Here is a 16,209-nt window from a genome sequence, read left to right as displayed (position 1 = left end):
GTAAATGCTGGAGATACAGACAGAAAAGGCTGTTATTCTACTGAAGCTTACATTTTAATGATGTAAACAATCAATAAATAAAGACATACTATGAAGGAAATAAAGAACAACAATGAAGAAAAGTGGCTCAAGGCAACAGGCCAGGGTTTATCATGAACCTCTCTAAAGATATGAGTTTTAAGGGGGCAGGGCGGGGGAGGGGGGCACAGGGCTAACATTTACTGATCATTTACAATGAGCTAAGAATTACTCTTAAGTGCTTTATATATACTTACTTATCAAATCTAAAGAATGAGAGGCAGTCACACAAAGATTTGGAGGAAGGGCATTCTATGAACAGAGGCTATCAAGTACGAAGGCCACAAAGGAAAAACAAGCTTAATAAGATTTAATGAGCTAGGTATGAGAATACAGTTAAGGCTTAAGAAGCAGGCAGAAGTCACACACAGGCTTTTATTTATTTTATTTATTTTTTTATGCCTACAGCACCTGGTATTCCTAGGTGTTCTCCCATCCAAGTACTAATCAGGCCCAACACTGCTTAACTTCCAAGATCAGATGAGATCAGGCATGTTCAGGGTGGCATGGCCATAGAGACATAAGGCTTTTTTGACCCTAGTCAAACTAACAAAATCCTATAGTAGTTATCCATTGCCTTTTGTATGTTTGATTTTAAAGGGAAATGACACGATCTGACTGACATTTAAAAAATATCATTTTTGGCTATTGTACGGAGAATGTTTTCAAGGGGTAAGAGTAGAAAAAGGAAGATTAGTTAGGAGGCTACTGCAGTAGTTCATGGCAACAGAGAGCATGGGGCTGGGGTTAGAGTTTCAGCAGGGGAGACAGAGAAGTGGGCAGATTTAGGATATGTTGAAGTAGATGTGATCTGCTAATAGACTGAGGAGGATTGGAGTACCAGAGAGAATAAAGAATGACTCCCAGGTTTGAAGCCTGAGCTACTGCCTAGATACATGGATGGTGGAGTAATGGAACCAATTATTCAAAACTGGGATGAGTTTCTACCTCAATAAATGGATGGTAGTGTCATTTACTACAAGAACAAGTTTTTGGTGTTAGTTTTTCTCTCTACCTCCTTTGGGGAAGTGGGGAGTGGGAAGGGATTGAGGCAATCAAGAGTCCATTCTGCTCAAGGTACATTTGAGATGCCTATTTAGACATCTAGTGAAAATATCAAGTAGGCAACTAATATAAGTCTGAAGTTCAAGCATAAGTTAAGGCTAAAATTATCTGTTAAATGAATACGCCACAGAATCAAAGCTGACTCTAGTTGAAACCCATGCCAAAGCGCAACCTCAGGAGACTCCTCAAAAGCGCTAGGCCTCCTAAGTCTTAAAAACTCCAATTCAGTCTGCCCATTTATTTTCTAAATAAGGAAAGATAAGACTGACTTAAGCCAAACAACTAAACAGTAAAGAATCAAGGTTAAAACAGGTAAATCTTACTCCTAAAGTACCATGGTTCCTAATCTACCCCACCCCACCCCACCAAATCCATGGAAGCAGCCCAGCCTTTACAAACTACCCATTCTCCACTTTACATACACAATGATTTTTGTACATGCTATACAAAGAACTCATCCTTACATACAGCATCGCTTTAAGAAATTTCCTCAATCTTTGTCTGCTAATATCCTTTCCTTTTGAACAGGTTATAGCTCTTTATCCTTGAACTCCACATCTTAAGCTGTCTCTCATTTCTCATATTCTCACCGTAAAAACTACAATGTTTTTATATACTTAACATTACCCTTTCTCCTACTTAAAGATCACTAAGCTAACCACTGTCTTAATCAGTTGTCTCCAAGAAAGGTGTGTAAACCTGCTATCCAGGGGACACACAAAATGATCCACTGGAATGTGGAATTAGAATTTTTATTTCTATTTGTTTAATTTTTTTCAAAATTTTATATTTTATATGTTTTATAATATAATCAGTACATGAGTACATGAATATAATGTAAATAAATAAATATATATTTGTTGTCAAAATTTTACTATAGGGGCCACTGGCTAAAATGACAGGTATTGGGATTTGGGACACTGCAGACACTTGAAGAAGCAGGAAGTAGGCAACACTGGTAATTTTTCTTCTCGAATTAATGCAGACCCCAGATCTTAAAAAGAAATTAAGGGTAGTCTCAGAATTAAAAAAATAGCAAAGAAAAGAAAGGAAAAGAAAAAGAAAAAAACTGAAGGTACTCCTAGAAAAGAGTCTAATTAATAGATCTTTTCCTCCTCTCCCTACTGAACCAAGAAATGGAAAGTTTGGCTACAGAAAAATTAAACCAATTACAGTCAGTAAACTGCCTATCATTTAATGCTTGCTTACTGTGCATTATAATTTCATATTCTACTAAAGGCTTACTTGGTTACTTGATTTCAGTACTAAATACAACTTGTAGTAGACAGACGCCAGTTTTTTAGGCTGTCAGGAGGTAACACTATTCCTATGTTTGGGAAAATCCAATACTTTATGAATTAGAATTCTTTCCTCAACCAAAGTTGAAAATAGTGCCACATAGTATACTTGCTTTCCCAGCCTCTCTTGCAGCAATGGGCACAGGTACATAACTTAAGTTCTCCCAAGCAGACATGTCCTCCCCTAACCTTGAAATGACAGCACAGTGGTAATACTACACCCTAATTTCCAGAGGAAATGGTGGCAAAAGTTCTAGTGCTGGCATACAGTGTCCATTACCACTGGTGTTGGTGGTGCATACTGAGGTGTGTATCCCCAGCAGCAGTGCTAGTGGTGTCTTCAGAGGACAAGATCTGTCACATGATTTTAGATATTGTTCCTGGTTACCTATCCTTCCAGTCAGGTTCTCCAGTCCTCCCAGAGATTTTGTAGGCTACACATAATGACAGCTGGTTTCTGTTACTGGTAACCAAAAATCATGACTAACCATACATGCTCAATTTTCAGTTTATTTTTCATATAAATTGGTTATCTACTTGTGACTTTAACATAGTTCTTCGTTAACACTGTATTTAAAATAAACAAACCAGTCTTTCAAGTGTTTATTCTCTACCGAAGTGTCCAATTTTGCAAAATGATGTTTTATACTTTAAAAAATACATTTTCGATTATATAAAATGTTTGGCTTACCTAGTCATTAGGCTATCTTTTTGATGTAAAAAATTACTATCTTCCTAAATGAATTTTAGAGTAAAGTAGAAAAGTCAAGGAGGAATTTCTCAACTGCTGATCAGGTTGCTTGTTAAAAATGCAGCTTAATGCACCCTGCTCCAGATCTCAATCAGACTCTCTAGGGTATGGATCCAGGAATACACAGTTTTTTAAAGTGCCATAGGAGCTTTTATACACACCAAAGTTTGAGAACTAATAGACTTCAGTTTGTCACGTGATAATAAATGGCCAGAAATCACAATATTACTAAGTTAGCAAAAGCATCGTTTAGTTAACTGGCTAAAATTCTCCTTAGACAACTGAGACTTGCACATTATCGAAGTTAGTTATACATACTGAATATACATGGAAAGCCTACTTCACTGTAAGGAGTTTGAAACATTTCTTTTATTAGCAAATCAAGGTACTATTCTGAAATTTTTCAAAGACCTAAAAATTCTCACTGCCACTGATTACATTTGGTGGACTGTCTTAGCACATGTAAATCATCTTTTATCCTCTATGACACCAATTAAAGAGGATCTGAATGTCTGACTTTTTGACATCAAAGGGAAGCCTATTCATTGATATTATCCTTGAGAATGTTCTGACTGAATTCTACCATCGCTGAAGCCCCAAGGGTCCCCATTAAACCCAGTCACACAGAAGTTAGTTGTCACTATTTCCAAAGCTAAGAAAGTGAATAGCCTCTTCATTATTTCCTGTTTTCGCCTACCCACTTACTCACTATCTCATTCTCTCTCATCCATCCACACATTCATCCATCCATGTATATATATATATATATATATATATATATATATATATATATACACATATACATACATTCAATAAACACTTAAAGGACATTTGGCATTGTACTAGGTGTTATACAATAAGAAGAGAGTAAAACAGAACCCTCTATGGTAGACAGAATTCTAAAATGGTCCTCCAATATTTCCTACCCTAATCTTCGGGGCTGTGAATTTGAAATATACTCTGATTATGTTCTTTATGAGGCAGAAGGGACTTTGCAGATATAATTAAGGTTGCTAGTCAATTATAAGAAAAATAATCTGGTTGAACCCAATCTCATCACATGAGCCCTCTGGCTGGTAGCAAAAGAGAAAGTCAGAGATTCAAAACAATACTGTTGGCCTGAAGGTGGAGGGGGCCGTGCTGTGAGGAATGCAAGAGCCTCCAGGACCTCAGAGCAGCCTGAAGCTGACAACCAGCAAGGAAATGAAAATCTCAGTTTTATAACTTTGAAGAACTGCCAAAATCTAAATAATCCTGGAAGCAAATTCTTCCTCTAAAGCCTCCAGATAAGAGCCTAGCCTGGCCAACACATTGATTTTGGATTTGTGAGACTCTGAGTAGATAACTCAATAGAGTCTGGTCTTCTGACTTAGAGAACTGTAACAAAAAGTTTCTGGGTCATAGAATATGTGTTATTTTCTGGGTCATAGAACATGTGTTTTTTCAATGTTACTAGGTATTTTTCGAAGTCAATTCACCAATTTGCACTCCCATTAACACTGTATGAGTGTCCCCAATGCTCTACTCTACTTTCTTTCCAGGACTTGGTACAGTCGGCTTTTCAAGGAGTCCTCAGTTTGGTTTTATTTTCCATTCTTTTGATTACTAATGAGGTTGAGCACTTTTTCATGTATTTTTTGGTCAAGTGGAATTTCTTTTTAGTAAAGTACCAATTCAGGTGTTTTCTCAGTTTCCTATTAGGTTGTTTTCTTATTTGTTAGTAGAAATTCTATACATATTCTGGATATCATTTGTGTGTTATATTTATTGGAAATCTCTTACTCCGTAGCTTATCTTTTCACTCTTTATGATGTACAGGTCATTTTGTAAAACTTGTTTTTAATGGAAAAATCGATTACCTAGTTTTTATAATTAAGTTTAATAAACCAGTAAAAATCCTTGGTTTTAGGTGTCCTTTAAATAAAAATCTAGAAATTTAGAAGAGCAAGGAAGAAAGTTAAAAGTGAGTAAGGAAATACCTGAGATTTTTAGGACTATTTTATGATTCTAAAATTAGTAGCACTGCATTTGATATTGCTGGCAACTTCAGGAACTCAAAACAATGTTCCTTTGTGTGAACTGCCCTATTTATCATATACTTTTTGCAAGCTTAAGTGGAATGAACAAAAAAATAATGAACATGTTACCACTTAAAAGTAATATGCATGTTATAATCTGAGATAGTATTAACCATCCAGCCCCCAAATTCAGCCACTGTAAAAGGAAATGAACTCTAGAAAATCTTTGGCCCCAACACTGTTGCCATTTTTCTAGTCTCAACATTTTGTGTTGACCGATGACTCATCTTCTCATCCCTCCTCAAGACACCATCCTACTATTTATCCTTCCTATTTAAAAACAAGGTCAGTACAGCTGAGTTTAGATTTTTTCTCTGAAACATAAATTTAAATCTTATTTCAGATGCCTTTATACATAACAGCCATGATCTTCCCCATGGTATCTGTCTCTCTTTAAAAGCGCACATCCTTGCGGTGTGTGCATACATGTGTGTTTCAGGAGGAGCAGGGGGAAAGGACATAAGTAACAAGTTTTTTTTTTTTTACCTAAGCCTTCCCTATTTGGCCCCAACACTGTGTCAATACAAGAATTATGCTGTTCCTCAGGCAGGAGTGAAAGGAAGAAGCATGTGGATGAGAATATATTCGAGCTGTAGGATTTCTCATTTCAACTAGAGGATAAAGTTATGAGAGTTATAAATGGTATTTCCTGAGATGTGTCTTAGCATCCCACATTTCAATTCAACATGTGTATTTCCATAGAAACTTTGTTACAAAATGTAGTATTATATACAATAGTATATCTATACTTTGACACTGAGAGGTGATTACAGAAAAATAACAGTATCAACATAGAACCTAACTTGGTCTGGTCTTTCTAATGGTTGGTAATTTGAAAACCATAGATTTGTATTAAAGCAAGCATGCATAAAGATGGTAGAATTCCTAAATTCTTAAAATTTAAGAAAATTTTAAGCCTTCAAATTTCAAGTTCTCAACTGAGGCAACTTTAAACTCTGTACTCCAGACCTTCCCTGAGGTTAGAGATACTGCGATAAAAATTTATGTCATTAATACATACACACAGTCTTTATGTAAAAGGAGAGATATATAGGACAGCATGGCTGTTAGGTATAAAGAGGTATGAAATGTGAATTGAGCCAATTTTCATATTTAGAAAAAAAAAACAGGTTTTTGTGGGTGGCCTATGAACCTAACTAGGCTACACACAATATGGAACACTGTTTCTATGTGGAACTGCTACTGAAATTTAGTTTGTGAATTAGATTTCAGTTTTTAAAACTGCATAAAATTTGTTAGAACAATTAATTCCACTTCTAGGAATATACCCAAAGGAAATAATAAGAGATGTGAGCAAAGAGTTATATAAAAGGATGTTAATAGTATCTTTTATTATAATGAAAAGTTAGAAATAGACTAAATGCCTAATAAAAGGGATTTAGTTAAGTAGAAAAATATGATTAAATATTCTATAGCCATAAGAATTCTATTATAAAAAATATTAATAGACATGACACAATATTTCTAATATAGTATAAGGTGGAAAACTACAACCCTGTAATGCTAACAAGAATACTGTAATTATGACTGAGCCCCCATTTGCTGCCACATCCTCCCTTACCCTCTGCCTTCTCAACCATTATTTAATAGTGTTTCAGCCCTAGTAATGATGATGGCTTACTGTATTCACAGATATAGAAAAACACTGCCTAAAGAAGTATGATTTATAAAATAATGCAGAAGAAAACTTCAATTCTATTTAAGACAGTATGCCCCAACATCACTCTCCAATATAGCTTTCTGTGATGATGGATGGATTCTATTATCTATGCTGTCCAATCAATATGACAGACAGTAGGCCTAACGTGCTGTGCAATATGATATGCATGGCTACTGTCAATTTGAAATGTGGCTAGTGTGACTGCAGAACCAAACTTTTAGATTTTAACTTATTTTAATAACGAACTATGGCTAGTAGCTACCATACTAGACAGGAGTGCTCTAGAAAAATTCAATAGTAAATATACTGTTTGATATAAAACATATATAAATAAGGATTCAAGGAAAATATGATTTCCGCTTAAGACTTGGCACTCCAGTGTATACTTCCAGGATTAAAGAAACCATAATTTTGTGGGTTACAGATTGCTTCTTTGAAAAATTAAATGGCCTTTTAGCAATCTTCATTCTTTTTTACCTAGGAAATAAGTCCCCATCTCCTGAAAGCTTCAATTCTCATGGCTTCAGTAAGACTGCATTACTTTGTTTGGCTCACCCACTACATCTCGTTTTCCTTTTTTTTGTGTAATGTTAGTCTCTCCATTCTGCCTTCAACTGTAGGCTTTTCCCCAAAGTTGAGTCCTTGCTTTCTTGTTTTCTGTCTTCCATTCAGAAGAGATTTCTTATAGCTTCAACTATGACTATTATTTGCCTGCAGTGAAACAGCACCATCTCAATATATAACCTTAAATACATCATTTAACCTCTATAAGACTGCTTCTCATTTGTAAAATAACAGATGGTTACTATGGTTCCTTGGCTTTTAGGTTTCTCTGAATTCTAGTAGAGGCTTAGTTATGAAACTTTGTTTCTGGTTCTTTCTCAGGCTGATTCCTCTTCTTGCCTTTTTAAATGCTGGTGTACTCCATAGTTGTCAGAGACCAGCTTTTCCACTCTTCACATTCTTTCTCTAAGCACTGCATTAACTCTTCACTATGACTCTCTCAAATTTATGCTGGAGCCGTAACTTCATTTAAAGTTCCAGATTTACATTTCTATTTGTTGTACATGATTAACTAAAGGTGCTACCAGACCCTTAAAGGTATAAAGCAAACCAAAGAAATGTGTATGTGTAAAAACTTCTTTGTCAGTACGTCTTGTGATCAAAAAGTTTTAGGATCAGATGTGTGTGAATTGGAATCCCAGCTCTATCACTTATTAGCTGAGAAAGCTTGATCGGATTAATCACAAGTCTCCATTTTTTCACGTATAAAATGGAGTTAAAAACAGGACTTTTAACTCACAGGGTTGTTGTATGTGCATATTTTATACATACAGCTTAACACAATAGTTGGAATATGAAAATGGTTCAATAAATGTTAGCTACTATTATTATCAGCAGCATTACCATCTTTCTAGTTCTCCAGGTTTAACAGCTAGGTCACCTCTGATAACTGTCTTTTTCAAAAAAATAAATAAATTCAATTAGCATTTGTACACGTTCATTTTCCAATGTGATCTCTGCTTTTCACTCCTTCATAGATTTAAGATTATTATCATAGCCACCTAACTGGATTATTTGATTTATTTTTTTTTTAACAGGGTATAATCTCTTATTTTGTTTCCTCTATATTACCTAGTGCAATGCCCAACATATAAAAGTTTAGCTATTATTAGACTACTCAAATAACCTTTACATTTATTTATTCCTTCACTAGATCCATTGAGTTCTTTGAAAGAAGGGAGTATCTTGGTCTTCTTTATATATCTACACCTGATAAAATCCCTGTCAATGTTTGTTCAATGAATGAATGTTGGCTAGCTTCACTGTCTCCAAACCTATCATCATCTAGCTACCTCATATGAGAAAGGTAGCTTCTGTATTCTCTAATCCAACCATTTACTCTGACCATACTGGCCTCACCACAACATTATCAAGAGCAGTCTCACTGTATTAGTCAGAACTCTTATTTTGTATCCAAAAATTCCACTCAAATTAAGCAGAAAAGGGAATTTATTAGCTTGCATAATTTGAAAGTCCAAGGACAGCACTAACTGAAAGACTGCCTATTGATCCAAAGATTCAAACATTATCATCAGAACTTGGCTTCACTCTTTCCATCTTTTGGCTCTGCTTTCCATTTATCGGCAAGTTTCAGGCTCACATTTATTCTCTCAGCAACCCCAGGATTCAGAGCATGCCTCTTTCTCGATAGTTTAAATTTAAAAATTCAGAATTAACATTCATGTGTGCTGACTGGAAAATATGCCCTTGGAACCATCACAGTGGGCAGAGGGATGAATGACACAGATTGGCGAGACCTGAGTCATGTGCACACCCTTGTGTCACGGTGGGATCTATGTATGCAAGAAGGGTAGTTCCCTAGGAAAAGCGGAGTTCAGTATTGTTATTAGATGAAAGAATGCATGACTGACTTGCAAAATTAACTGATGTGCCCTATACTCTAAGACTTTGTGCATGCTATCTACCATTAGCTGGAATGTCTTTCCTTCTCATTTCTGCCTACCCAAATCCAAGCTATATCCTTTCTGCCCCCAAAGTCCTCTGTTATTTCTTCTAAGATTTTCCTTGTCCACTGAATCAAGTTACCCATTCCTATATAGGTATTTCCCTTTTTCTAACGATCTACCTTTTTAAACAAAAAGGGAGAAATCTCCAGAAAACGTTCCATAATGAATTCTAATCATGTCAAAATTATGAACGGTATGGGTAATATGTGCTGTTTCTTAGAATGTAAACTCTTGAAGGACAGCAGCTTTACTAGGTACATTCTATACATTATAAAAGAGCAGACTGTGTGGCAACTGATATATATAGCATTCAAATAATTTTCTTGGCTTTAAATTTCCTGTAGGGTCTAAACAAAACATTTTAGCTAACATAAGTTGGCTAAAATTTGGGTATGAATTCATCTAAGTACCTGGTATAACAGGTAGACTATGGTTGGGGGTTACCTCAAACTAGGCCCGAATTCTGGCTAATACCACCTTCCAAATGGCCTTTAGCTACAGGTCTTTGAGAAAATTATCTTCTCTCTCCAAACTTTGGTTTTACTATCTGTAAAAACAGGAATGCTAATGCCTTTCTGTACACAGGGATGCTGTGTTGTTATAGTGGAGAGAAAAGAATTAGATGGACCTGAGCTAAAATTCTACCATTAATTCTAGTTACATGACTTTCTCTGAGTGATTCCTTATATACAAAGTGGGGATGATATTTAATCCATTGGTTGTTAAGCATTCAACAAGGCAATGTATTTTAAGATACCTAAAACACTGAAGAGCAAATAGTGAAAACTCAATAAATGTTATCCACATCAAATTATCTGTTTAAAATAATTCCGTGTTTTTGTACTTAGCAAGGTCTGCCAAAGATTTCTTATACTTAGTGATATTCCTAATAGATTATAATGAATTTAGTCTAATAGGTTATAAAATACTGAGCAGTGTTTTCCTTTTTTGTACTTTTTGATCAGATAAAATGTCAACCAACAAAAAATTTAGTTTATATAGAAACTATTAAAGTAATAAAATAAATGTGGACAATAACAAACTAATATGCAGAGCACAGTAAGGGAACAATTCATTGAGATTACTTATTAGATTTTATAAATGCCCTTGGGGTTTCTTTGTTAATAAAATCTTTCTTAAAGGCAAAACACATTCGTCCTACAACTATTTAAAAGCAGGTAAGATAATGAGCTAGATAAACGCCTATAATCAGCTTGTTCTTTAGCTTCAGGCTTAATGTAGTAAATATTGAAATGACTCACACCAATATGAAATTGTTATGCTATCTATCTCCTGAACAGTCATATGCCACATAGCCATCTCCTGAACAGAATCAGAAAATGTGGAGTATGAATGACAATTTTAGATACTGTCTATCAAAATACATGCCAAAGGCAAGTGGCTGTTCATATTTACCCTAGCAAAAAAGTTTAACTTTAATATCATTCACTAAAAAATACAAACTACATTTGGTACAGTTTCCAAAAATTAAATAAGTAGGCATTTAATGTCTTCCATTTTACATTAGAGCAAAAGTATCTTTGAAAGAACAGCTTCTTAAAGTAGTTTAACAGTTCTGTTTATTTTAACATGAGTGAATCATATGTAATACCAATCTTTAATGAGTGCACAAACATAGGAAGGTGTTAAAGATTTTAAAATAAGATAAATAAAATGGAATAAATATTAGACACAAAGTACTACACATTCTTTGGTTGCAAAAACACTATAGGAAAATAAAATATTTAACTACATCATATTATATAAATTTGTGTAAGGAATTTTTTTCCTTTGTGCAAAACATGAATAGACTTAGTTTTTAATCTACACCCTGAGGAAGCTATATTTTAAACACAAGAGAAATATATTATGTTGAATACCTTAGTCACCAGACATTGTTCTCTACAACTAAGAAAACCTAATTCCTTATTATTTTTCCTGTGTTCAAAAGTATGTATAAAGCAAAATAATGTTAGTTTTTAAAAAGCATTAAATACAGATATGGTAGGCAAGCTATGTATATTTTCTAAGTAGTTTTCTTCAACTTTTTTTGCTGGGGGGGCATGAGGAGAGAGGAAAGTAATGGGAGTCTGAAGGTGGGCTCTAGTTATTTTTACAAGTATATTTGGTAAGTCAACTAGATGAAGGTGGCGAAAGAAAAGTTACAGCGTTCGGATTCACATTAATAACAACTCTTGAAAAAACGCCAATGCTGAGATCGCAGTATTCTTGACAATGCAGCGACGAACGCTATTCTGACCTAATAAGAGCGTGCTACCATCCCAGCTTTTAGCAAAGTCAATTTGCAAACCCAAATCCGAAAGGGCCCGCAGAAACCGGGACGGGGCAAGGATCTACCTCCGCAGCGGCAGAAGTTAATTTTCTAGGAAAGTAAAACACCACCCATCAATGCCCTATGGTTCTCTTTCTCGGGAGGTGCAGTCCGCCTCGCCCCAGGCTCGGGGTCTGGCCGGTAGGCCCGCGGGGCTGGGTGGGTGGGTTAGGACACTCGCCCTCTCCCCGCTACCCGGCTACCGACCAGGAGCCATGAGACCAGTTGCTGTAACTACCCCCGAGTCCCCCCACTGACTGAGGCGGCCTCCTGCCACGCCCAGGGCCTCCTATGGGCAGGGATGCCCCTCGCCCAGCTCACCCGCCCGGGTGGTGTCCGTCAGGTCGTGGTTGGCCGCTGCCCGAGGAAACTCCCTCAGTTTCCGGCCGCTCAGGCTCAGCACCCCGGTTACCGCTGCCTCCTCCAGCGCTCGATCAAGGGAGCGGCTCCACGAGACCGGGCCAGTACCAGGGCCTGTCCCGGAGCTTGAGCCGCAGTTAACACCGGAAAGGTTACCTCCGGACGCTACCGGGCCAGAGTAGTCTGCAGCCGTGGCCACAGCGACCAAGCCCGCGGCCGCCATTTCTCAGCCGACAACGCTCTGACCCGCCAGCTCAGCGCATGCGCGACCAGAACTGATGGGTGGGCGGGGAAAGGGGCCTACAGACCCCGGACGGTTCCCTTGATGGGCAGGGCTGTGGTGTCCCTCAGCACATCCCCGCGCTTGCCTCCGCCCACGAGGTTTTCAAGGGAAAATAAAACAGAACTCCCAAGTCTGGCGCAGCCGCTGCTTTAGGTTCCCAGTAGCATTTCCAAAATTCCTCTACAAAAATATCTTGCAGACAACCCTTCTCACCAAAACTTCTGTCCTCTTCCTTCAGTACTAGAGAATTAGATTAAGCATTAAATTAAAGCTTAACACTGTTGCTTCCAGAAACTTGGACAGTGAGATAAGGGGACCCTGGGATACGACCTACAACATTTTCCAAAGTCTGTCATTCTGTAAAGCAAATGATCCAAATGGATACTTGTGGATTAATTAACTACCATTGCCTGAAGGGAAAAAGGGGGCTGAACTGGCTCCCAAACCCTATAATTCTCACTGAAAGGATTATATAAATATTTTAGGCCCTCCCTCCCTTTTATAATTCTTAACAAAAATAAAACAAGCATCTTAAATAGTACTTGTCTTTTAGACCAGATTTTAGGCAGGATGAACAACATTAAAGTCTAAAATTTTGGTCTAGCCTACAGCCATGCCACCCTGAATGTGCCTAATCTCATAGGGTCAGGCCTGGTTAGTACTTGAATGGGAGACCACCTAGGAATTAAAAAAATAAAATTTTGTTCTGGAATCAAAATTGAGGAAGAGAAAAGGATCTGACAATATCTTTTTTTTTTTTTATCATACGCCAAATGGAGGGGTTAAACGTAGAATTTAAGAAATAGTAAACAATGAAACTATTTGATTATTGAAAAAGTGGAAAATAGTTCATTTTACATCAATTAGACCTCACTTATATTGCAATGTCTTTAGCATATTCCTGTTTATTTTGCACATTTAAGCCATTTCTGTTACATTATGTAAATCTCTCCTACAATCAATCATCTAGTATTTACTGTGGTAACTAGAAGAGGCCCTCCAATAGTCCTGTTCCTGGGAGATTATAATCTAATTATAGAAATAGACAAATAGATCAATTAGAGAACAAGACAACAAAAGAAGGTCTGAGTAGGGGTGGTGTGAATTATCAGAATTCAGAGAAGAGGAATTTATATTATGGATGAATGAGGTTTGGAATAAAATCTGAAGGACTATGAAGTGGGGTAGGCTGGAAGGTGAGAGCAATATTCCAGATTGGGAGGAGGATCAGGATGAACTCCACTAGGTATGATTTATAATAGTATATGTGGAAAACATCAGGGGCACAGGCCAAAAAGTTCATGTCAGAGAGCTCAAGAAAATAAGGTTGAAGAGATTTTACTCATCACTCAAGGCCTAACTCTTCAATGAAACTTTGATTAGCATTTCCTCCAACTCCTGAGATTGTAAAAATGTTGAATCTCAGTGCCAAAGCTGATGAGTAACCGCTGCTCAGAGTTGTTCCATGAACTTAATACATGTTAAGGTTCTTCAGCAACAAGTTTCAAGATCAATTATCAATGTCCTTTATGAGCCTGGGTCACTGCAATGGCAACTGATAAATTTGTTATCCCTGGCAAATAACATTTATCCAATGCATGAATTGTTTTTTGTTATTCTGGCCTTCCTAAAATTTTGTTATTCTCAGAAAGATTTAAGAGTAGGACTTCATATTTTTTAGATACAGTATTTTAACTACAATGACTAAAAGCATAATCATATATTCTATATTAATGCTACAATGCTATAGAAAATTGCCAGATCTTTCCATTATGTCATCTATATTTGATTACCTACCATCCACATTTACACTAAATTCTTCTGAAAGTTCTCCATAATATGATCTCATTACTATCTACCTGCATATCTTATAATCACAACATTCCATGCTAATCCTGGTCTCTGAACTTCTGGCCAAGTTTATAGATCAATGTTAACTTTGTCTATTAAACTAGATTTTACGGTCCTTAACATGTTAAATTCTATCTTTACCTTCCATACCCCAGGGCTGAGTATATTAATAGTTCAAAAATAGTGGAAAGCAGAGACAGAGATGAGTTATGCACTACAGTAGAGGCTATGTACTAATATAGGAGAGAAAAAAGAATTATGATTTTTAAGAACAGCATATGTAAGTATGTAGATATTTCAAGGATAAAAGAAAGGCTTGTGGATACAAGGAAAAGGAAGGTACTATATATCCCATTATACAAGAACAAGTCATGGGTAAAGACTGGGAGAATAAGATCAAGGAGTTAATTTTGAGACTTCTAAGGATTTGAGGTTTTATCTACAAAGCAAAGGTAAAATACGAGGGAATTCTCATCCTACTCCCTCAATCTTCTCCAAAAGCAAATGACAAGATCATTTTGCAAGAATAGTATAGGAAATAGTCATGTGGGAAGTTCACCAGTCTAGTGATGAAAAAGTGATAAACAGCTGCAAAAAGGTTGTGAGCAAAAGGGCTACAGGGATCTATAACTTATTCCACTACTGCTCTGTGCCCTGGAAGTGCAGGAGTTGAAAAAATAGGCAGCAGGGTTATTAATGTTAGGAATAGATATGGAGACTTTCTCTGCTTCTTGCATATTTTACAGGACTCAATACTCAATAGCTCTCTCCGGCTCTACAGCTCACTACATTTTACAGAAATAAAGTCCTTTCTCCCTTTCTACTCACTGAAAATATATTATGGTCACTCCTTTTAGACTTTACATTTATAAACTCAAAAACAGTAGGGTTAAAATCTTGGCCAATTGCATTCTCTCCAAATGTAAAGCACAGAATCTGGCTTGTTGAATATATTCGATGTTTGGTCCTTCCCTTTGACTCCTTTAATCAAGAGAAGCACTAATAATTGACTTTTTAAAACTCTTAAGAAAATTTTGACAATGTGATTTTCTTCTCATGAAAGAAAAATGGAAGTATAAACATATACACAATAAAGTTCCCTATTCATCTTTAAACATCAATAAATATCATCTGAATACACTAAGAACAAGGATCTCCATTTCCAGAATGGTATCACCTTTCTTTCCATTTTATCAAATTTTATGTTGAAAAATTTCAGATAGAAAGTAAACTAAAATAGCAGGGGGAAAAAAGACATTATAAATCAACAATATATAGTAGGGGTAAATCTTTAAACCCCTACTAATGGTCCACAAATCTTTAAAACTCTACTAACAGTCTAAAATTCTTGTAGTAAATGCTTGGGATTTATTAGTATCATTTTTAAAAAAGGACAAACTTCAAACTGATCTATGCAAAAAGAATTCTCTTTAAAGGAAAGCTTAAATCACATTTTTTTTTGTGGTAAAAAACAATCATATAATTCTGATCAAAGTTCAAAGGTAAGGTATACTGATAAGAAATGAAATCATTTTGTCCCAACACTATCTACTTTCAGAATGTTATTTTCTTTAGTGCATTGTCAGCTATTTTTTTCTCACACTCATCTCCTTATAGTAAACAGAAATCAGAAAATAACCCCTCCAAAAGGAACAAAAATTAACCTGACACCGTTATGTTGTGTGAATATAAAGCTATTGACAGCAAAATATATGTATCTAACAACAAAAAAACACCCATTGGGCAATGAAGCCTATGTTTCTTCAAACTTAGAAATATTTTATGATTTGCGTATAATCAAAATTGTGGTAAAGTTTATGTCTATCAGAAAAAAATATAGTCTAAGAACACTGGACTTTTCTAATAGGTCTATGTAACTTGAATACAAAAGTAATGAAGTC

The 16,209-nt window shown here is 36.1% G+C and overlaps 1 protein-coding gene and 1 pseudogene across 11 annotated transcripts in view; both read right to left on the bottom strand.

Annotated features, from left to right (window-relative positions):
- LRCH3 (leucine rich repeats and calponin homology domain containing 3) overlaps positions 1–12,439 on the bottom strand; it is a 97,045-nt gene extending 84,606 nt beyond the window's left edge. For all 11 annotated transcript variants that reach the window (XM_039850819.1, XM_039850823.1, XM_039850828.1 and 8 more), the window contains exon 1: positions 12,136–12,439. In XM_039850819.1, the coding sequence (XP_039706753.1) occupies positions 12,136–12,397 (262 nt within the window). In that variant the 5' untranslated portion in view covers positions 12,398–12,439. The remainder of the gene's footprint in view (positions 1–12,135) is intronic.
- Positions 478–596, bottom strand: LOC120593162 (uncharacterized; annotated as a pseudogene).
- Positions 12,440–16,209: the final 3,770 nt, after the last annotated feature.

Source organism: Pteropus medius, unplaced genomic scaffold, assembly GCF_902729225.1.
Source record: "Pteropus medius unplaced genomic scaffold, Ma_sr-lr_union100, whole genome shotgun sequence".
In the NCBI taxonomy this organism is placed as follows: Eukaryota; Metazoa; Chordata; class Mammalia; order Chiroptera; family Pteropodidae; genus Pteropus; species Pteropus medius.
This window is presented reverse-complemented; position numbering and strand designations above follow the sequence as displayed.